The 24,590-nt window shown below is 31.4% G+C and overlaps 1 protein-coding gene across 4 annotated transcripts in view; it reads right to left on the reverse strand.

The window, feature by feature from the left end:
* The window catches only part of LOC130446005 (pleiotrophin-like), a 69,443-nt gene that overhangs the window by 15,114 nt on the left and 29,739 nt on the right, over positions 1-24,590 (reverse strand). For 2 of the 4 annotated variants that reach the window (XM_056781975.1, XM_056781991.1), the window contains exon 3: positions 3,418-3,552. In XM_056781975.1, coding sequence (XP_056637953.1) covers positions 3,418-3,552 — 135 coding nt within the window. Of the gene's footprint in view, positions 1-3,417; positions 3,556-24,590 lie in introns of all 4 variants that reach the window. The other 2 variants (XM_056781967.1, XM_056781983.1) reach the window with 1 other exon arrangement.

Consider the following 24,590-nt stretch of genomic DNA (forward strand, 5'->3'; position numbering starts at 1 on the left):
ACGATTAGGTTTTGGAAAAATTAGTTTCTAAAGTGAAATGAGGGTTAGTTTTTAAAAAAGACAGTTTTTAATATCAAATGACAGTTAAGTTTAGAAAAAGACAGTTTCTGAATAAAATTGATAGTTAGATTTTGAACAAGACAGTTCCTAAAGACAAATGTCTGTTTATTTTTGGAAAAAACTATTTTTGAAGTTAAATGACGATTAGGTTTTGGAAAAATTAGTTTCTAAAGTGAAATGAGGGTTAGTTTTTAAAAAAGACAGTTTTTAATATCAAATGACAGTTAAGTTTAGAAAAAGACAGTTTCTGAATAAAATTGATAGTTAGATTTTGAACAAGACAGTTCCTAAAGACAAATGTCTGTTTATTTTTGGAAAAAACTATTTTTGAAGTTAAATGACGATTAGGTTTTGGAAAAATTAGTTTCTAAAGTGAAATGAGGGTTAGTTTTTAAAAAAGACAGTTTTTAATATCAAATGACAGTTAAGTTTAGAAAAAGACAGTTTCTGAATAAAATTGATAGTTAGATTTTGAACAAGACAGTTCCTAAAGACAAATGTCTGTTTATTTTTGGAAAAAACTATTTTTGAAGTTAAATGACGATTAGGTTTTGGAAAAATTAGTTTCTAAAGTGAAATGAGGGTTAGTTTTTAAAAAAGACAGTTTTTAATATCAAATGACAGTTAAGTTTAGAAAAAGACAGTTTCTGAATAAAATTGATAGTTAGATTTTGAACAAGACAGTTCCTAAAGACAAATGTCTGTTTATTTTTGGAAAAAACTATTTTTGAAGTTAAATGACGATTAGGTTTTGGAAAAATTAGTTTCTAAAGTGAAATGAGGGTTAGTTTTTAAAAAAGACAGTTTCTTACATCAAATAACAGTTAAGTCTTAAAAAAGACGGTTTCAAAATAGAAATTATAATTTAATTTTGAACAAGACAGTTCCTAAAGACAAATGTCTGTTTATTTTTGGAAAAAACTATTTTTGAAGTTAAATGACGATTAGGTTTTGGAAAAATTAGTTTCTAAAGTGAAATGAGGGTTAGTTTTTAAAAAAGACAGTTTCTTACATCAAATAACAGTTAAGTCTTAAAAAAGACGGTTTCAAAATAGAAATTATAATTTAATTTTGAACAAGACAGTTCCTAAAGACAAATGTCTATTTATTTTTGTAAAAGACAGTTTTCGAAGTTAAATGACGATTAGGTTTTGGAAAAATTAGTTTTTAAAGTAAAATGACAGTTAGTTTTTAAAAAAGACAGTTTATTACATCAAATAACAGTTAAGTCTTAAAAAAGACGATTTCAAAATAGAAATTATAATTTAATTTTGAACAAGACAGTTCCTAAAGACAAATGTCTGTGTCTAAAGATAATGGAGGGTAAGTTTTAGAAGAAGACAGATTCCAAGGACAAATTTGTATATGCGAAAGACTTAATCTGCAACGCTGGAAATGTCATAAAAATTTCTTTCAACATCCTCTAGGTTTATTTTCATCAATAACATGTTTATTGAATCCGAAAATATAAATAGTCAACTGTCATTTTCATAAAACTTGATTTTTCAATTATTGAAGCATACTTTTGATTAACTGAGGGCTTATAACACTTAATTTTTTTGTTCTTGTGATGGTTTAATAGATGTATAGTGAATATTATTGTTCGATTCTGGATGAATCTACGCGATTCTAAGCGATGAAATTCCTTCATTTCGTTAACTGTTTTTTGTATAAAAATTCAAACTCACTTTCTGATCTTAATCTCGAAATTTCCTGTACGCTACTTTCCTAAAAGTTCTGGTGAGCTTTAACTTTACAACGTTAAGAAAGACATCTGTGATAGATTAGAAAGTCTAAATCCAATAATACTCGACAGATAAAATCAATTAGATCAGTTCTAACTTTTCCAAACTTTGATCTACCCCATTGTTGAGATTGAAATATTAAAATTCAGATCTAGTTTTGATCTGCGAGTAGCTTTTCCACCTCAACTTTCCGGCTCATTAAATTCATATTAAAATTCGAATTTTATAAGTTTTCCGGATGTGGAAGATTTCGATCAATAACATGCGAAGAGGATTTTCGCTATTTCATGTAAATTTTGAATTCAAAAGATAAACTATTTCACAAGGGAAACATTTAACAAATTTGAGTAGTTAACACGTGATGACGAATCAGATTTATACAATTTCTTCTACTATTTTACTAATATTTAATTATCACTTGTCATAGTGCAATCAAAAATTCTATAGTTTTGTCCAGTAATTATTATTCACAAGGGTTTTTTTCTCCCCCACGCTCCGAAACTGAAAGAACCGTAGGCGATTCCACCTTCTGCACTTGCAGGGAAAGTGAAGCGCTTACAGCAATAAAAAAGGTGGTACAAAGTAGATTTTCCTAGAAATCGGTTCACCAGCCAAATGACCGACGATAAGGAATAATGCAGCCGCAGCTGTACCCGCCCGCCTATCTATCATCCACTATTTATCAAATAATAACCAAAAAAATTGTAAAAATAAAAAAATCGTTAAAAAAACACGTTTGGTCTTCTGTTTTTTTACTTTTTTTCAGTCTGAAGCAGTGCAATCACTAACCTATCATCCTAGCCCCAGATCTGCAGAGGAGCAATTCCTATATCAGGGCCAATTCCAATGAACCTTCCTCTCTATAGAGAGGATATATAAATACCTTATCTCATCTAAAATCTACCCAACGAATCTTTCTCTTGCTGTTTTGTCAACCAAGGGTTATCGTTGTAAGTCCCAACCGGAATCCACGTAAGTCCAGCGGATTTGTAGAAGTGAAATGCCGGTAGATGTCTTAATATGTCTTTGGAAAATAAAAGGCAGTTCTCGAGGAACCAGCAGTCCAGGTACACCGCGCAGTCTACAATGAAGACAAGACCAAGAGCAGAGTAAGTGCTCCAAGGGTTTCTGCGTCAGTCTGTCCGACTTTAACTGGGAGAAACCCAGATAAGCCGATATAACTGAATTGTGAGAGGTAAATCAATAATAGCGTCTGCAACAACCATCGAAAATCGGACCGCTCAGGTTAAAATCCGAGGTTAGTTTGTGGGATGCTGGTCTCAATCGTTGAGATTTAGGTTTCGTGGGTTAAGGAAACTGCCCCTAAGCGCTCTGAGTATTCAGACTCCAGTAAGAGTCGCAAAACTGCCTTTGAGGACGCTGAGTATTCACATGGCAGTTATTAGATAGTGAGTGAATAGAATTTAAGCTTATCGTATCGTTTCTTTTACCAGCTTTGTTTTTTTAATTTAGTTTTAAATAATGAAAATTGTGTTTAATTTAATATAAACACGTTAAAAAGCTGAAACGAGTAAATAAAATTATTTTTTATCGAAAAGCAAGTGTTCGTATCGGCCTCGTATTGCGTTTAGATTATAAAGTGTCTATTTACCTTTTTTGCACTTCTTTTGAATCGTCTTGGTAGGTTCGCAACTTGTCTGGTTGCCCTTCTTGAGCGTCAACGTACGAGAACGTTGATTCGTTTTCGGATCACATTCCGTCCATGCTCCTTTACCGTATCGGCATTCTTCTGAAAATAAGATTCGCATTTAAAAATAGAAATACGACTGTTCACAATTTTCTCCTAAAAGTTTAAGAGCAAAATTAGGTAGTTTCCTTTTTTTTGTCACGAAAAAGAATAATATTTTGATTGAATTGAAAGAAATTGCGATATGCACCTTAAAGAAAATGGAACCTATACTTTCTTGAAAAGAATCGTCACTGGTGATGAAAAATGGGTAACATAGTTCGAAAACGATCATGGAGCAAACACTATGAACCAGCAAAAACCACATCGAAAGCTGATAAACAACAAAAAACCTCATGCTGTCAGTTTGGTGAGATTACAAAGATGTTGAGTTTTTTGAGCTGCCTCCAAAGAACCAAACGAACAATTATTAAAATTGGATAAAGAAATCAAAGAAATACGGCCAGAATTATCAAATGGGAAAGGTTTAGAGCCAGGCTGCTCAACCCCAGGCCCGCGGGCCACACGGGAATCTTAAGTGGCCCGCGCAAGTGTGGTTTAAAAATACGCACCAAATTCAAAACTCCCGCAGCGCACATTATGGATCCAGTAGTACGCTGCATAAATTACATACGTGCAAAAGCTCTCAACAAACGTCAAATCGAGCTATTATTTGAAGAAGAAATCAGAGAATATGGAGAGTTACAACTGTATTGTGCTGAGCAATGGCTTTCAAGGGGCAGCATGTTGAAACATTTCTTCAACTTACGAGAACAGGTGTCATAGTCGCAATTTTTAGAGCAGAAAGGGGCTTTACCATTCGAAGTTGATTTACTGAAGAATACATCATGGTTGAGTGATCTTGCATTTTTTTGTTGACATGTAACGTTTTCCCTGTTCACCAACTTCTTTTTGTAAATAATTTTCTTTATAACATATTTTGTCATATTATCTTTGAGTAAAAATATTTACATATTATATTTCATCTCTTTTGCAGTTTTGTATGTACTTGTTGGTGACATACTGGGTTCCTGGAATTTAAGTTATGTAGCACAGTTTAATTTGTCTTTTTGTTGCATTATTTCAATTTAAACAAATTGAATATTTGGTTTTTTTTTGAGGTTAAGTCTTGGTAAGGCATTATTCGAAATTTGCCAGACGTGGTATAACTGTTAACTATAATTTATTCGTGCAGTATTTTGTAAATTTTGCGGATATTGTTTTTTGGTTGTTCAGTTGGTGTTTTTGAAATTGAGCTATTGTTGCACCTGCCTAGATTGTCGTCATGACATGTGACCCGATTTTGCTGCTAACTTCATTCATATTTTCCTTTTGACTGTCAACCCAAATTTTATATTTCAGGAAGTCGTGTTATTTCCGACCGAGAATTTGACAATTGTTCTTTGGGTCAGCGACCGCGCTAGCGTGAAGATTAATTTCTCCAGAGATTTTCGAAATGCGGGATTTAGCCGGCCTAAAGGAGCCTTCCACCGATTTCAAAAATTCTGGAATATAAAATTGATAATTGACTTCTAATAAGAAATAGATATAAGTTTCCTTCGTTAAAAGGAAGGTAAGATCCTTTTTTTGTAAAAGCAGAAATAGTTTTGATTACTGTCTTATGAACTAGCTTATGCCCCAAATTAAAGACAACCTTTTTTATTGCATTCAGAAAATGTTAAAAAATTTAGTTATAAATTATTTTTTTTAGTAGTTTATAAATTGGCGAAATTTTTCACAGATTGCATTTTGTACATTTTTCTTTTTAATTTAATTAGGGACCTAGTTTTGGACATAGGACCTTTATTGGGGTTTAAAACTTAGACGACCTTAATTTGGACTTAACGTCAAACTTTGACTCGTGGAAATACCTAGTCCGGGACAATTAACTGAATGAACTTCTTTAATTCCTAACCGCATTCCACGGATATGGTCCTATGTGTTGCTAAAGGTCAGATCCACTCATATTAGTTCTTTTTGCTGTAAAATTTACTTCATTATTTTCTGTATCCAACAAACTCATGAGTTTTGCGGGTAATTTTTTTCAACCTGGGTTTTTTTGTAATTTCAAACTTCAAATATAGATCATTGTATTTTATTTTCAACAAGCAGCTTTATTCCTAAAGATACCTCAACCTATTTGTATATCTTTCTCAATTTAGGTTCAAAAAATTGAGTGGCGCACAGGGCCGAATTAAGATTTATAAGGCCCGGGGCTAAAATACTGACGGGGCCCCCTTAAGGAATTCGAAAACCCGGAAAAATTCACAAAATAATATCAATACGTTAGATTTGTGGTATCAACACATCAAAAAACACAGAATGATTTCCAAATAATGGGGCCCTCTTGAACCTGGGGCCCCCAAGCCCCTAGCTTAATTCGGCCCTGGTGGCGCCCCATTGGGAAATTGAAAGCATACAAAATTTTTATACCTCTTAAACACAACAAAATCTTGCAACGAACCCCGACAACACACATTATCATGATGAGCTTAGTCGGAGCCCAAAATGTTACTTTTAGGTTACAGACATTACGAATTACCTCAATATTTTGAATTTCAAATTACAGGGTAAAGAGTTTTCATTTCCGACCATGTTTAATTTGATAAGCGGATTCTATGCAAAATTGAATCGCTTTTCAATTAGCTCTCTTCCCCACACTTAAACATTGGAAAGAGAAGCTCAATATTGTTTCTGTTAATTACTCTAAATACCAATCTAAAATTAAATACTTATCACAGTCATTTGAGAGGAGATTTCAAAATGTACAAATTTTTATAAATCCTTTCGTAATAAGTTCGTCTGAAATAGTTACTTATCCTGCCAATATTCAATTAGAACTTGTTGAACTGCAAAATCTTGATACGTTGAAAAACCTTTTCGCTAATAAATTGTCTTCGCGAGCACAAAATTCTTCAGAAGATTTTGCAGATTTTTGGAATTTGGTACCAAAAGGAGAATTTCCAACAATAACTGACCTGGCGTTACAGTTTTTAAGTAGTTTTGGATCAACATGTGTATGCAAAAAGGTTTTTTCAGATCTTAATTATGTAAAAAATAAATACCGCACATCCTTAACTAAGCAACATATTTGTTACTGTCAACGTCGGATTTGTCGCTAAACATAAGTAAATTATTAAAAAACAGGCAAAAATCAAATTGATTGAATAAACAAATTACCCTAGATACAATTTGTTCCTAATAAACAATAATTCAATTTTATTTTCTTAATAATTAAGTTTTTATTGCGCTTGTCCTGAGAATAACTGAAACAGGAAATGTAAGTGGCCCGTCATTAACGACTGAAACCACCGTTTGGTCCGACTCTTCAAAAGGTTGAGCAGCCTTGGTTCAGAGACCACAAAGACCTTTTACGTTTTTCTTTTTGTTTCTTTTGTACAAATAGTAGGCCAATAAGAGTTTCTTTTTTCTTATTATTCATTTCACACGTCCGTAATAATCTCTGACTACCAAATCAAAACTATTAACTACCGGATGTAAGACGGCAGTCCTAGATAACGTCCATCCGGTAAAAAAATATATGTATACAAGGATAGCCATTTATTGACGGCCCGTTGTCCGGTGAAAAAAACGGACGTCTACAAGCGCTCTTAGTGTTCCACCATGAAATTGCAAGGCCTCATCTTTGGAAACTCGTTGGAAACTATTAGAGCTTGGCTGGGAAATGATGCCAAATTCCCCATATAGTACATCAAGCTTAAAATCGACCGAAGCCTCGAAATTTTAAATACCTTCATCGATCATCTTAAAAATTTGGAATTAAGTTCATCTTACCCTCCTCTTCAAACCTGACTTGGTCGCAAAGTATGCTTTTTATTTTTAAGGGGTGAAAATCACCCCTTACTCCAATAAATTGAAAAATAATGAATTAAAGCGGTAATTGGCTAGAGTTATGTTCAAATATAATAAATGTTGATTGTATTTTATCATGACTTAATATTTTGATATTTTACACTACGTGAGTTTAAAAAAAAAGCAAAATGTTCAGTAAAATAAAAGTTAAATTTTAGTTACAAAAAAATTCTTCCAATAGTTTTTGAGATATTATTTAGAAAAAAATTTCATATTAAACAACTTTTTTCAAAATATACGTGTTCCAAACTAGTCAAACTTTTGGAACGTGTTGTTAGGGCTTCAACAAAGATAATTTTACATGGGCTACGATTAATTTTACTTTTGCTCCATATGGTGTCAAATTTACCGACATTTTTTTTTTCAAATTCGAGTTACATAACTCATTTTCGTCATAACTCTCTTAATTTTCATGCTGAAAGGTTTTATAAAAGCTCATTTCAAAGATCTGAAAAACTACTTTAAAAATGTTTATTATGAAAAAATGAAAAATTGATCTTTTCCATTATTTGAGCTCAAACCTCTGCATAAATTTATGTAAAAAAAAAATTGGCTTTCAGTGACTCATAAGTGGCTGAATATTATATAAAAAATTTAATTTAAACTGACTAATTTCTTTGTTTTTTATAAGCTTCAATTTTGACAAGAATAATTTTTTCTGAAAATGCGTAATTTTTCGAGTTATTCGTGAAAAAATGTTGAAAAACGTATTTACCGATATTTTTTTTTCCAAATTCGAGTTACTTAACTTATTCTCGTCATAACTCGCTTAATTTTCATGCTGAAAGGTTTTATAAAAGCTCATTTTAAAGATCTGAAAAAGTACTTTAAAAATGTTTATTAAAATTTTTTATGAAAAATTGTTCGTTTTTCCGTTATTTGAGCTCAAACCTCTGCATAAATTTACGTAAAAGAAAAAATTGGCTTTCAGTGACTCATAAGTTGCTGAATATTATTTAAAAAAATTAATTTAAACTGACTAATTCCTTTGTTTTTTTATAAGCTTCAATTTTGATAAGAATAATTTTTTCTGAAAATGCGTAATTTTTCGAGTTATTCGTGAAAAAATGTTGAAAAACGTATTTACCGATATTTTTTTTTTCAAATTCGAGTTACTTAACTTATTCTCGTCATAACTCGCTTAATTTTCATGCTGAAAGGTTTTATAAAAGCTCATTTTAAAGATCTGAAAAAGTACTTTAAAAATGTTTATTAAAATTTTTTATGAAAAATTGATCGTTTTTCCGTTATTTGAGCTCAAACCTCTGCATAAATTTACGTAAAAGAAAAAATTGGCTTTCAGTGACTCATAAGTTGCTGAATATTATTTAAAAAATTTAATTTAAACTGACTAATTCCTTTGTTTTTTTATAAGCTTCAATTTTGATAAGAATAATTTTTTCTGAAAATGCGTAATTTTTCGAGTTATTCGTGAAAAAATGTTGAAAAACGTGTTTTTTTTTAACTTTCAATCGCGAATACCTCAGAAATTATTGAGTTAAATAAAAAACTTCATTCTACATTTTCTTTATAAAATTTAATTCTCTATCGATTCCCGATGTTATTTTGAAATTTTAAATTTCCACACCGAGTAAGGGTGGCATTCACCCCCGGGGTAGAAGCATACATTGGCACTAAATCAGGTTTGTTATTTGCATCATTGTTGAGCTTCTGTCGAAATTTCAAACTAATCCATGAAGGTCTTTAAAATTGGTGATTTGCTTGGTTCACTGTACTAATACAAGCCCAGATCTGGAACCATCTGATTACTATTTATTTCGAAGTTTGCGGAATTCTTTGAATCGTCGATGACCTTCACTCTCGCGGAAACATGAAACTGAAAGAAATATGGCAAAACGTCATTTTACTGTCCCCGTGCTTATTTATAGCCAAATTTTCAATAGTTTCAATAAAAAAAGACTGTTGTCGCGAATTTTGTGGTTGATAATGTTCTCTTTTGACTTGTTCACGTCAAATCTACCTTTTAAATAATGAAATAACCATATGCAATTGACTTTAAAACATCCTACAGGTGTCAAAGGTATAATTTTTTGAATTGTCAAACTTTTACTAATAACGATGACCTTCAGTCGCACCTGGTTCAGTTTTTTTGACCAGAAAATATGGCAAAAGGTCATTTTATACTACAAAACCGAAATTAGTTTGTCGCCAGCCCATATGTATTCCTCAAAATGTAATTATTACTTATTTGAAATTTAGAACTTTGCGGTGCCCTTTTCAAAGGAGTTTCAGCCCCTGTCTTCGTACACTTTCAGCTTGTTTACTGTCCTCCTCCGTTTTTTCTTATTTATAGCCAAATTTTCAATAAAAAAAGATTGTTGCCGCGAATGTTGTGGTTGATAATGAATTGTTCATGACAAATCTACATTCGATCAGCTCAAATTACTTCGTTTTTATTCTAATACTACGACATTTTAAACAATGAAATAACCATATGCGAATGTTATGAAAACATCCTACAAGCGTCAAGAGGATAATTGTTTTTGCTTCTAACAGTTGTCAATTGGGAAAAGCCAACAGAGCCAATACATTTCTAGGAAATTTCGATCTAAATTTTGAAGCTCTTCGATTTCAGTGCACTGAATTATCCCACATGGTACCTTATGATCTTCTTTCTTCACAATCTATCCTATTGTTCTTGCGTTAACGTCTTCAGTCTGACTTGGTCGTCTTCTTGGTTTCCAATATAATTTTTTTAACACGTTTGTGACTTCTACGTGTTCATACAACATCAACCTCTAGGATTTTATGAAATTAACGTCTAGGTCTATAACTTTACTCTAACATCAAGAAAAATGCGGCCGAAAGTCATCGTATTTTGGTGGAAGTTTATGGTGAACATGCCCTAGTTGAGCGAACGTGTCAAAAGTGGTTTGCACGATTCAAAAGTGGTGATTTTGGCTTAGAAGACGATGAACGTCTTGGGCAGCCAAAAAAGTTTGAAGATGAATAACTGGAGGCATTACTCGATGAAGATTGTTGCCAAATACAAGAAGAATTCGTAAAATCTTTGGGTGTCACTCAAGCATCTATTTCAAAACTTTGAAAAGCAGCTGGATATATTCAAAAGCAAGGAAATTGGGTTCCACATGAACTCAAACCGAGAGACGTCGAAAGGCGGTTTTGCATGCCCGAAATGCTGCTGGAACGTCATTTTTGCATCGGATTGTTACTGGTGATGAAAAATAGATCCATTACGACAACCTCATGCTCAAAAAATCATAAGTGAAACTTGGCCAACCAGCCAATTCAACGACAAAGCTGAATATCCATGGCGCGAAGGTAATGCTCTCTATTTGGTGGAATCAGAAGGGTGTGCTGTATTATGAGCTGCTAAATTCGGGTGAAACCATCAATGGAGAACGCTACCGGACACTATTAATCAGTTTGAAGAGAGCCTTAGCCCAAAAACGGAATATGCGACTAGACACGAGGCAATAATTTTCCGTTATGACAACGCTCGACCCCACGTTGCTATTTCGGTTGAGAATTATTTGGAAAATAGTGGATGGGAAGTTTTACCTCACCCGTCTTATAGCCCAGACCTTGCCTCTTCTGACTACCATTTGTTCCGGTCGATGCAGAGTCACTGGAAAACGGTTTACATCAGAACAAGATATCAAAAATTGGCTTGTTTCATTCTTGGCTGCCAGTTCTTTTGGGATGGAGTCCACAAATTGCCAGAAACATGGGAAAAGGTTATAGCTTCGGATAGGCAATACTTTGAATAATGTTTTTCTTAAATAATCGTTCAAATTTTGAAAAAAAACGCACTAATTATGTTATAAACCATAATAAATCTAGTCTAGTATATTATTTTTAGTTTCTTATATTCGTTGATGAATTTTCTAATTTAGGTTAAAATTCGAAACGTTCCGGAAAGACATCTATTTACCACGTGCTTAACGGGATCGAGATCTATTTTTAGTTTTTCCATAACATCTAACAAAACATTTTTAAAGTCGAAGAAACGTATTTTCGTTGTGTTTATATTCGAAAAGCGTAACGTCCTAACGGGCTACTAGAATGTGATTTTTATACATCGGTAACAGAAAACATTTTACTCGAGAGATTTCGAATATTTCCCTTCAGGAAATTTTAAATTTCTAAACTCGTGTAAGCGAGTACAAAAGACAACTTCGAGATCGATTTGTTTTACTTTAAAACGGTTTTGACGTTTCAACGAGCTTTACGAATTGAGTATTTGATACTTGGAGAAAGGAAGTGCAACCTATAATTAAAATTGTGAATTATATAAGGAGCAGAGGACTAAATCATCGACAGTTCCGGCAATTTTTACAAGATTTGTACGAAAAGTTTTCTGATGTCCCTTAAATGACCGAAATTCGTTAACTCAGTCGAAGAGTAGTTTTAGAAAGATTTTATGCATTTCGTAATCCTATTCAAGCTTTCATGTTAGAAAAAGGCAAACCAATTGATTATGACAATAACTGGTGGATTGATTATGCCTTTTTGATAGATATTAATAAACACAGACTGATCTGAATATAAAATTACAGGGTAAAAATCTGATTGTCACTCAAATGTATTCATATTTTCAATCCTTTGAAACCAAAAAGAAGCTGTGGAAAAATCAGGTAAACGATCAAACTTTGGATCATTTCCCTCATTTAAAATCATTTGGCACAAACAAGCAAAAAAAATTGGATGCTACAAAATTTGATTACGGAATTCAACAATCGCTTTGAAGACTTTCAAAAAAAAATGAAATGGAATTCCCAATGAGTGAAATGGAATTCCCAATATATAGAATTCACAATAAATGAAATGGAATTCCCAATAAATGAAATGGAATTCCCAATAAATGAAATGGAATTCCCAATAAATGAAATGGAATTCCCAATAAATGAAATGGAATTCCCAATAAATAGAATTCACAATAAATGAAGTGGAATTCCCAATAAATGAAATGGAATTCCCAATAAATGAAATGGAATTCTCAATGAATGGAATTCACAATAAAAGAAATGGAATTCCCAATAAATGAAATGGAATTCCCAATGAATGAAATGGAATTCCCAATAAATGAAATGGAATTCCCAATAAATGAAATGGAATTCACAATAAATAGAATTCGCAATGAATAAAATGGAAATCACAATAAATAGAATTCGCAATGAATAAAATGGAATTCCCAATAAATGAAATAGAATTCCCAATAAATGAAATGGAATTCCCAATAAATGAAATGGAATTCCCAATAAATGAAATGGAATTCACAATAAATAGAATTCGCAATGAATAAAATGGAAATCACAATAAATAGAATTCGCAATGAATAAAATGGAATTCCCAATAAATGAAATAGAATTCCCAATAAATGAAATGGAATTCCCAATAAATGAAATGGAATTCACAATAAATGAAGTGGAATTCCCAATAAATGAAATGGAATTCACAATAAATGAAGTGGAATTCCCAATAAATGAAATGGAATTCACAATAAATGAAGTGGAATTCCCAATAAATGAAATGGAATTCCCAATAAATGAAATGGAATTCCCAATAAATGAAATGGAATTCCCAATAAATGAAATGGAATTCCCAATGAATGGAATTCACAATAAATGAAATGGAATTCCCAATAAATAGAATTCACAATAAATGAAGTGGAATTCCCAATAAATGAAATGGAATTTCCAATAAATGAAATGGAATTCTCAATGAATGGAATTCACAATAAAAGAAATGGAATTGCCAATAAATGAAATGGAATTCCCAATGAATGAAATGGAATTCCCAATAAATGAAATGGAATTCCCAATAAATGAAATGGAATTCACAATAAATAGAATTCGCAATGAATAAAATGGAATTCACAATAAATAGAATTCGCAATGAATAAAATGGAATTCCCAATAAATGAAATGGAATTCCCAATAAATGAAATGGAATTCACAATAAATGAAATGGAATTCCCAATAAATGAAATGGAATTCCCAATAAATGAAATGGAATTCCCAATGAATGAAATGGAATTCCCAATAAATGAAATAGAATTCCCAATAAATGAAATGGAATTCCCAATAAATGAAATGGAATTCCCAATAAATGAAATGGAATTCCCAATAAATGAAATGGAATTCCCAATAAATGAAATGGAATTCCCAATAAATGAAATGGAATTCCCAATAAATGAAATGGAATTCCCAATAAATAGAATTCACAATAAATGAAATGGAATTCCCAATATATAGAATTCACAATAAATGAAATGGAATTCCCAATGAATGAAATAGAATTCCCAATAAATGAAATGGAATTCCCAATAAATGAAATGGAATTCCCAATGAATGAAATGGAATTCCCAATAAATAGAATTCACAATAAATGAAATGGAATTCCCAATAAATAGAATTCACAATAAATGAAGTGGAATTCCCAATAAATGAAATGGAATTCTCAATGAATGGAATTCACAATAAAAGAAATGGAATTCCCAATAAATGAAATGGAATTCCCAATGAATGAAATGGAATTCCCAATAAATGAAATGGAATTCCCAATAAATGAAATGGAATTCACAATAAATAGAATTCGCAATGAATAAAATGGAATTCACAATAAATAGAATTCGCAATGAATAAAATGGAATTCCCAATGAATGAAATGGAATTCCCAATAAATGAAATGGAATTCCCAATAAATGAAATGGAATTCACAATAAATGAAGTGGAATTCCCAATAAATGAAATGGAATTCCCAATAAATGAAATGGAATTCCCAATGAATGAAATGGAATTCCCAATAAATGAAATGGAATTCTCAATTAATGGAATTCACAATAAAAGAAATGGAATTCCCAATAAATGAAATGGAATTCCCAATGAATGAAATGGAATTCCCAATAAATGAAATGGAATTCCCAATAAGTGAAATGGAATTCACAATAAATAGAATTCGCAATGAATAAAATGGAATTCCCAATATATAGAATTCACAATAAATGAAATGGAATTCCCAATAAATGAAATAGAATTCCCAATAAATGAAATGGAATTCCCAATAAATGAAATGGAATTCCCAATAAATGAAATGGAATTCCCAATAAATAGAATTCACAATAAATGAAATGGAATTCTCAATGAATGGAATTCACAATAAAAGAAATGGAATTCCCAATAAATGAAATGGAATTCCCAATGAATGAAATGGAATTCCCAATAAATGAAATGCAATTCCCAATAAATGAAATGGAATTCACAATAAATAGAATTCGCAATGAATAAAATGGAATTCACAATAAATAGAATTCGCAATGAATAAAATGGAATTCCCAATGAATGAAATGGAATTCCCAATAAATGAAATGGAATTCCCAATAAATGAAATGGAATTCACAATAAATGAAGTGGAATTCCCAATAAATGAAATGGAATTCCCAATAAATGAAATGGAATTCCCAATGAATGAAATGGAATTCCCAATAAATGAAATGGAATTCTCAATGAATGGAATTCACAATAAAAGAAATGGAATTCCCAATAAATGAAATGGAATTCCCAATGAATGAAATGGAATTCCCAATAAATGAAATGGAATTCCCAATAAATGAAATGGAATTCACAATAAATAGAATTCGCAATGAATAAAATGGAATTCACAATAAATAGAATTCGCAATGAATAAAATGGAATTCCCAATGAATGAAATGGAATTCCCAATAAATGAAATGGAATTCCCAATAAATGAAATGGAATTCCCAATGAATGAAATGGAATTCCCAATAAATGAAATGGAATTCTCAATGAATGGAATTCACAATAAAAGAAATGGAATTCCCAATAAATGAAATGGAATTCCCAATAAATGAAAAGGAAATCCCAATAAATGAAATGGAATTCACAATAAATAGAATTCGCAATGAATAAAATGGAATTCACAATAAATAGAATTCGCAATGAATAAAATGGAATTCCCAATGAATGAAATGGAATTCCCAATAAATGAAATGGAATTCCCAATAAATGAAATGGAATTCACAATAAATAGAATTCGCAATGAATAAAATGGAATTCACAATAAATAGAATTCGCATTGAATAAAATGGAATTCCCAATGAATGAAATGGAATTCCCAATAAATGAAATAGAATTCCCAATTTTCAACAATCCATCCAATTTTGAAGCTTCACGGGCACCACCAGAAAGAATAATTCAATGAGATAAACGCTCTTACATTTTATAAACAATATAAGAGTTGGGATAATTACCCGGAATTAAAAAAGCATGCAGCACGCATTCTCTGTATTTTTCTATTTATGTGATCAGATATTTTCAGTCTTGAAAAGATCAAACATTGCCCTAGACTTACTAATGAACATCTCTAATCAATTTTTAAAATAACTACAACGAATATAATACCTGACATCAATGAGCTTGTCAGGTATCTGGTTCCTCGAGCTCGAGATTTTCAATCTGGCCGGCCGACCTAAGAATTCAAAATTTAATCCCCTCTGCAAAATTGAGTTTGACACCTCTGCTCTTAATTGCTGATGCAGCGTCTCCGTATCTAACTACCCCCTTTGCGTAGGCGTATTGCATTTCAAAAACAAATATTTAATTTGTGGAAATTCCAAATAGTGTGGTTGGTGAGAAAATTTAGAAATAAATTATTTATAACTACGTCTGAAGAGTTTTATCTTTTTCGATAAGAAAATTTTCTAAAACTGTAAACTATTGGTAAGCATTTCGTCAATGTTTGGTGTCTGGGAAACCTATCTAATTACGCGGAGAACTTTTATTTGTTCCACGAAGTTTTCTGTTGCTATTGTCGTTTTGTTCTTTAAGTATTGTAAAGACTTTAGGTCGCTTTGACCTATAAATTAACATCGACACGTTGAAAGAATTCTTAATTTCTTTTTTTTTTTCGAAATTAAAACTGTACGTTCGGGATACAAACTTTAATAGAAGCTTTGATATCGAAAATAAATCCAACAACAATCTTTTTGAGCTTAAATAAACTGTTTGTAATCCTCGGTGTAAAGTAAACATATTGTATATTACTTTCGTTAATGAGCATTTAATTAATGTAATGGCTTTTGAAACGTCTTATATATTACCAAGCTTAATGACTATTTAATGAACGTAAGAATTTTATACCTACCCAACAACTGCATACTAGAATTACATGAGATAATTAATTAAACAAAGCTTGTAAGCTGCGTAAATTAATTAAATTTTATCCTAAACCATAATGTTATAGAGGGAATTTTTAAGTTTCATTAATGGATGGCGCTTCAAGAATCAAAGGTGATTCACAATTTCATCAAAAGATGACGTTATCAATTTCAAAGTGATACTTATTGAGAAAACGATGCAAAAAAATAATTCTATTAGTAGCTTTGGTTCCAATTTGAATTATAATTGATTGCTAAAAATTAATAATTGAATTAACCATGGTATCATATCCAGTAAATCCACGAGTCAACGAAAATAAACTAAACTCAAGTTAATGATAACACCACAAAGGAAAGGAGTAATAAGAAATGTTTCAATACAACTGAATAAGAAAGTGATGACATTAGAACAAGTTCAAAGTTATGTATATCAAGGATCACGGTGAATAAGAACGAAATCTAGAAGCAAAGATGACGAAGGGAAGTAAACAATGCGATAATAAAGGAAAATATTCGAAAGGACACTAGGGGGTAAAAGGATGGATGAATTATGGTTGAGGAGAACAAATAACGAAATAGGATGAAAGACTAACGAACAGATGGTGATTGAAGATTTAAAACAGCGAGGAATTCAACAAGGAAACAAAAGCAAAAAATACGAAAGAGTGGAAGGGAATCACTTTCAAATTATGGGTCTAAATACACTAAATATATGATTTGATATTTGAATTTTGCGTAAAAATATTTTCGACCTACTCAATATTAGAATTTCTCTTGAATTATGCAGTAATGTTGTACCATTTAGTAAGTGGTAGTAAAGAAGTAAATTTTTTTTAACCTTATAAGAAAAACTTGTTTCCAATAAATTTTTTTCGTATAAAACATCAAAATGAAATGGCTTTTTAGCTATATTTCTATTTTTGTTTATTTAACCCTTAGGAGGTGCTTTAAAAGGAAACAATCTAATGCTTTTATGACCATCCCTTCAATCCTAAAAATGAATCAACAGTCATATCGGTGGATGGCTCGTAAACACTATTAATAGTCCGGTAAATTTAGACATTCGGAGTTACATAAATTCCCATCAAGCTGAAAATCAGTAAAATTGTTTAAAATATAATTGGAATTTTAAAGTTCCCCATCATTCCCTTGTGTGGAAAAAATGTTATTCAAGATCAAAGGTCAAAAAAATGAGTTTTTCGCGATTTTCAACAAAACGGTAAGTTTTATAATAAAAATACCTCGGACAAAAATTGTAGATCATAAAATTATCTACAAAAAACGCATCAATACTTTTTTTTCTACGAATCACCGTTTCTGAGATATTATGATTTAAACTAAAAAAAAGTTGTGAAATTTAATTGTTTTTGTTCTTCTTCTTGTCGCCTCGTTGGAATCAAATGGATCCTTCACTGTTGGTGTGGAACATTAAAGCCTTGACAAGGTGTACATGCCAAAGAACAAAATAGTCAGACTTTTTGCAAACACATTTAGCACTACATCCCTTACGCAGTTGCAAAACATTGTGTGTGGTGGGAGTAAAGTATGAACGGGTTCTAACGTATTGTTGACCTCCAACCCCAGTATGCAGGGTAGTTTTTTAGGAGCTCCATACATAGAAAGAAGAAAGCGAATGCCGTTGATAATAGCTTTTTGTCGAGTTGAATTATTGTTTTTAAAAACTTCAGCACATTGAACTAAATCTTGTTTTTCAAACATTTTGAAAATTTTTATGTAAAAATAGTACACTTTCCAAAAGTAAATAAAATTTTTGATGAATAGATGTTCGATTGATGTTGAGCTTTTCCTCGTTTTAAGAAGAAAATAGTTTTTTTCAGTTGGAGTTGCATTTTTTGAAGATTACAATTTTCCTAATCGTTATATCTCAGAAACGATGACTCGTAAAAAAAAAGTATTAATACATTTTTTGTAGACAATTTTATGATCTATAATTTTCTTCTGAGGTATTTTTTTGATAAAACTCATCGTTTTGCTGAAAATCGCGTAAAACTCGTTTTTTGACATTTGACATTGAATATCATTTTTGCCACACAATGGAATGATGAGGAACCTTAAAATTTTATTTTTAATTACATTTTAAACAATTTTATTGATTTTCAGCTTGATGGGAATTTATATAGCTTCACTCTTATTTTTTGGTCTAATTTGACCGGACTATAAGGGATTTTAATCGTTTAACGTGTCAACGTCTCACAAATCAAATAGAATTCGCTTTAGTTATAATTGTAATGAAAGGAAATAACATTCCAACGTTCTCAAGTTAATTCTAGTAATTTTATTTTGGTAATACAACAAATTTCTCATTGAGGTAATCTTATTTTATAACTAATCAGAAAGTATAATTAAATTAAATTTTATACAAATGAAAGTTGATTGAAAAGTTTCCAACCCCAACCTGTACACGTCAGCACTTATCAATATAAGCTGGGAAATATATTTACGCATGCGTTTGGAGATTCTTATTAAATTTTCAGCCATTTTAGATCCCAGCAATAGAAACAAAAGTAGATCGTTTTGATTCCGGAGTGATGATACTTTGTTTTTTTTGATCGACTGTGAGTAAACGCGAAAACTATTTTGAAAAAAACTTTTTCACGATCAAATGTTCATACATAATTGTAAACACTCTGATATCAGAACAAAATGGCTGGCACTTTTTTCTGACCAATCGAAATGTCATGATATTTTGTCAGTTGGTACTTCATAAACGTCATATGGATTTGACAATGACATTGCCATCTGTATGTCATTCGAACGACTTATTGAGTGATGTTATATTTAGTTCAGATCGAGAATTATCGATTCGTGATGGTTCGTATGAAATAAAGCATCTTAAGAAAAAGAAAATTAGTATATTACCTTCAGTCTTCAATCTCCGAAGACGATAACTTGGTTATGAAATATATCATGAAAATCTCGTCTTGTCCGTTGAGTAAACATTCTATAGTTTTATACAATATGCTGATGTGGTTGATTTAAACCGTAACATCAATTATCCCCTTTGACAATATGTGGATTTAACGTATTTAAATCATGTCCAAATAATAATTGTGTCTCTACTAATTCCGATATTCCGATGGGATTTTGTATTTAAAGGATCAGGATGTGCTATTATGAAATGACGGGATTTACGGTGAATATTACCAGGGGTATTTGATGAATATTGATCTATTCATAACGAAACAAAATTTGACTGGGCTCGAAGGAATTGAAAGGTAAACATACCATGTTAACACGGTATTAATGCTAATATGGAAGACACATCTATTGTATGGTAACTAGATCTCAATCCTATTTACTTATATGTCTAATAATACAAGAATGAAACATTTGGAACATCGATAACGGGAAATAATGAAAACAACAACTAAAATTTTCCACCACGAGTCGTCACTGCTCCATACATACCAGATCTGACTCCTAGCGATAATTGACTGTTTTTGTACCCGAAAAAATAATTTAAGGAAAGAAAAATCATGCAAACGAGAAATGAAAACCGCAAATGCGAAATATATAACCTTCTGAATGTCCTAACAGCATGCAATTAACTTTTTCTCCGATAAACTTGATACACGTTTTATGAAAAATCAACATAACTACATTCCTCTACCTTCTAAGTTCATGACACCCCCTTCGTTTAATTTTACGTTTTGTACATATTTTTGTGTAAATATTTTGGTCGATATATTTGTATATAACTAGTTTTTCAAAAACAATTTATTTAGCAAACTGAGGATTTAATAATTTAAAGTTATATCAAATTGAATGAACCCAATAATTTTACAGGTTTCTTTATATATTAGTTCTTATACAATAATAATTATAAAATTATATAAAACTGACAGAAATACTAAACATAGACAATTGATAGTAACGATAATTCAATGAGGTTAGAGTTCATAATATTAAATAATCAATTGAGTAGCGCCTCTAAAAACAGGTCACAGCGAATCACATTCTACTCGTTATATTTCTAAAAGTCATGTTTTCTGAAGTAGTTCTGCAGGAGAAACGAATCTAATAGTAGAATTAATGCCAAATTTGAAACAAAATATTGTCAAACTTTGTCTCTCACCTTATTACGTCCCTGAATAGTTAATACTAAGTACTAAAAGTCATTCCACTATAATTAGTCTCCTTATTCATTGGTTATATCAAACTTCCAACTGGAATAACACTCTAAAGCACGCGAGAGATATTTATCAAGATTATTTTTAGTTTTACTGGAATTCCGGTAGCAATTAGAGCTCGACTCATCGTTGACCGTTTAAGCAACAAAATTTATATTTAAATTTACGGCGTTAATTCATTTCCACCAGAAATATAGTGAACAGTGTCATATCTTGCATTCTACATGAATTACGAAAACCATAAAGTTAAAGAGAGAAACTAGATACGTAAGCAAAAAAATCAACTCAAATGGCATGGTCGCGGTCAGTAGCTGGCCTTTTTAGCTCAAGTTAAGCTGCCACTACAGATAGAATTTACTTTCAGTCTATGAAGACGATAGGAAACTAGAATGTCCTTTGAAAAACTGATCAGGCGCATTTGTTTGAATCTCCATCATGTACTAGTGTCACTCGGATCGTCCTTGATCCCGTTGTTTGTTAAAAGACAGAAAGTATGTTTCTGGTCTTACTGTATTAATCTCCCAAGATCCTATCTTGCAAGCAGACCGTTGAAAGACGTAATAGCAACATCCAATAATGGGTTTTGGGTTCAAAGATATAAACCTTTAGTATCTGAAGACGATAACTTGGTTATCGAAAAGCGTGTCAGTGTAAACAATATCAGAATCAGAGGTAACTGGTTTCCTGAAGACTCACCTTGAATTCATTTCTTTCATGGTTTATTGAACGTTGCTACGCATTATTTATAATGATATTGCTTTTGTTTACTAAAGAAGTTTTAAGTAAAATTTAATGACCGCCCGCATTATTTTTTATTTCGACGTGAACTACTACGAAGGAAGAGATTAAAAATTCAAGAACTTTTAAAAATTCTTGTATGAACTTTCGCATTGTAAAATTCCTCTTTTATGTAAAGAGTTTAATATCGACGGTCTGTCGTTTAAGAGACAAAGGAACAACAGAAAAGTTCATTCTTGAAAGGTTAGTAATTTGTTCGGAAATGCAGTTTTAGAGAAGTAATTCACTTCATCCAAAAACAGCCTTGCTCCGAAGTCATCATTATAATAATTGTTTTTGTGGGTGGGAATTCTCGCTGATTAAATTTAAGGCCAGATGTGAAATTAATGAATCAGTGTCTAGCCGCCAGTCTCATTTCTTGCTATAATTTTCATGTTTTTTCCTTAGAATTGTGATAAAGTATAAAGAAAATTTCAAAAAATCAGAATTTTAAAACGAAATAAATTCAGTAATATAACGAATTAATTTTTATACTGAGTGTCCCAAGGTATTCTATACAGACTACATATGTACGTTATTGATATAGGATAAGCTTGTTTCAACTAAGAATAAATCGGATGGATTTGAGTTTCTAATGATTCACCATGATAATTAGTAAATAAAAAAACAACTTTTCTACAAAAATAATAAAATTTTTGGAAAATAAAATCGACAAAATGAAGCGTTTTATCACATGACATCAATCAGAAAAGCGTTACGTCACACCTCGCGAAACGCCATGTTGTAGCTGTAATTTTTGTATAAAGTAACCAGGTTATTTCGAGTTTTCAGCAATTATTGTTAAATTAATAAAGTTCGTTTTTAGTTTAATCTTGAAAGACAGGTATAATTTGCCAAGGAATAAGGATTTAACAGCGCAAACTGCAGTAATTTGCCCAAAATTGACGCCGTTATGCTTGACACTTAATTTTATTTATCGGAAGTCCGCAGTATTAAAACTTGTATGTGAAGAAGAAGAAAAAAAAGAAGAAGGAGTGGCATTTATCTACTGGGAAATGAAAATACTCAACTGATTTTGAGGTTAGCGAATACAAAGTTTCAATAACTTTAACTTAATTAAGTCATAACGTTTTATATCAAATTTTGTTTGATACTTACATCAAAACGATCTTCACAGAAATAATTTGTGGAATTAGTTGATAAAGTATCTTGCTTCCTTGCCGTTTTTAACCAATTTCTTCGTATTTCTTTATTGTTTGGAACGTGTATGAATAATTTGTATGTGTATGTATCGTTGTATTTTCACATTGCGACACTATACAATATTTATAATACAAGGAATTTATTATTTATTAAAAAACACAATTGACTGTAATAAACAAACACAGCTGTGTCGCGAAGTGTGACGTCATTCAAGACGCCATGACAGTTTTGGCCTTTTTCGCGGTCAATTTCAAATTCATTTCTAAAAACTCAAAACACTAACGTAAAAAATCAATTTTTCTTAAAATAATATATATTTTTGTGGTGAAATAGATGCTAAGCTACAGTTTTAAACTAATTTCCAAATTTTGTCAACTAGACTATTGTTGCAATGAATTACAAAAGTGTTAATATACATTGCAAGCTCTCGAATAACTATGTATTCATCATCAGAGAATAAATTAAACGAGAATTGAGGTTTTAATAAATATCAAATTCGTAAAGCGACCTTCATAATAACAATAAATATAAATATTTCGAAAAAAGGTGGCCCCATCTTAAGAATAGGTCTGACTGTTCACATCAGTTGTTCTTTCCGCATTTAGTGGTTAAATTTGTTTTTCTTGTGCGTGAAAACTACGGACTTAAATTGTTTACTGCTGAAGAAAAAGTGTCTCTGATTAGAGCAATAGAAAAAAGTGAAAAGCAGACTGATTTCTTAGACGTACTGTGCTTTCCCTCCAATCCACTGTGACTACAATTTAGAAAGATAGGAAAAAGTGACACCAAACGAAATTTTAAAATTCAAATCAGAAAAGTGTGTTGGAAAGAATTTATCAAAGGAAACAATCACTGTTTTAGTGAAAATTAAAATAACTGGTGCAGTGAAAAGAAAACTAATGATAGGCAAATATAATAATCCAACCACAATCAGCATATGATTGTAACTTATAAAGAGAACAAAATCGCGTCAAATTTTCGAAGAAGAAAATGGAATTCTGAGCAGTAAGGGAAAAATTGTTCACTTCTGGTAGTTAACAGCACTGCATATCTTGCAATATCCGATCTTAAAAACATGAAACTTTCTTTTCTACCAGCAAACACCACAAGGGTCCTCCAGCCAATGGACCAAAGTGTCAAACGGAATTTGTAGATGGAGGACCAAGCAGCAAAAGAAGATGACAATAATAACTTGCCTTTAGCGGTTTGGATTCGACAACTAAAACTTCCCAGCGTTTATGAACCTGAAAAGATTATAAAACCGTCGATGAAGCAGTTGCTAAAACAGTTGGGGTTTCAAATGAAGACATCCTCGATGCTGTTCGTGTAAATGAAGATGGTCACCAAAAGGAATTTGATCCAGAGCCAGTCATAACTTCCTAACAGGCCTTGGAAGTAGCTATAATCATCCACAAATTCTTCACCTATCACGAAGACTTCTCTCATTAATTAGTTAGATAAACTATTTTAGTTTATTTCACCTTTAGTATCTGAAGACGATAACTTCTTTGTTAGTGTTTAGAAAACTTTTAAGATTTTGCAGTTGGTCAAAACATTTGTTATCGTCAATTTTGACGTTATATTGTAATAGGATCTTTATAGTATCGGAAACTTGATTCCATTCAGGAACATCTTTTAAAGTCATCCCTGTGAATTGTTTTGTGTGTTTGTATAACTTTTCTGTCCAATATCGTAAATATTTTACTACAATTATGTAGATGATTCTAATATCCTCTTTGAATGCAATCACCAGTTCAAAATTTTCGTTTTTTTATTTGAATTTGAATTGAAGTCACTTTCAGTGGGCAAAAGTCTTCTAAATTTCTTGCATTTATGTTACTCATTATCTTAGAAGAGTTTTCCAAAACCTCATTTACAGAAAAATCAGCCTTATCTGTATCTTTGATGTAGTTTTGATAAATGGCCATGATGGAATGAACAGCCCACTACTAGCCTTTGTTAAGGTCTTGTAT

The sequence above is a fragment of the Diorhabda sublineata genome, chromosome 1 (genome assembly GCF_026230105.1).
Source record: "Diorhabda sublineata isolate icDioSubl1.1 chromosome 1, icDioSubl1.1, whole genome shotgun sequence".
Lineage (NCBI taxonomy): Eukaryota > Metazoa > Arthropoda > Insecta > Coleoptera > Chrysomelidae > Diorhabda > Diorhabda sublineata.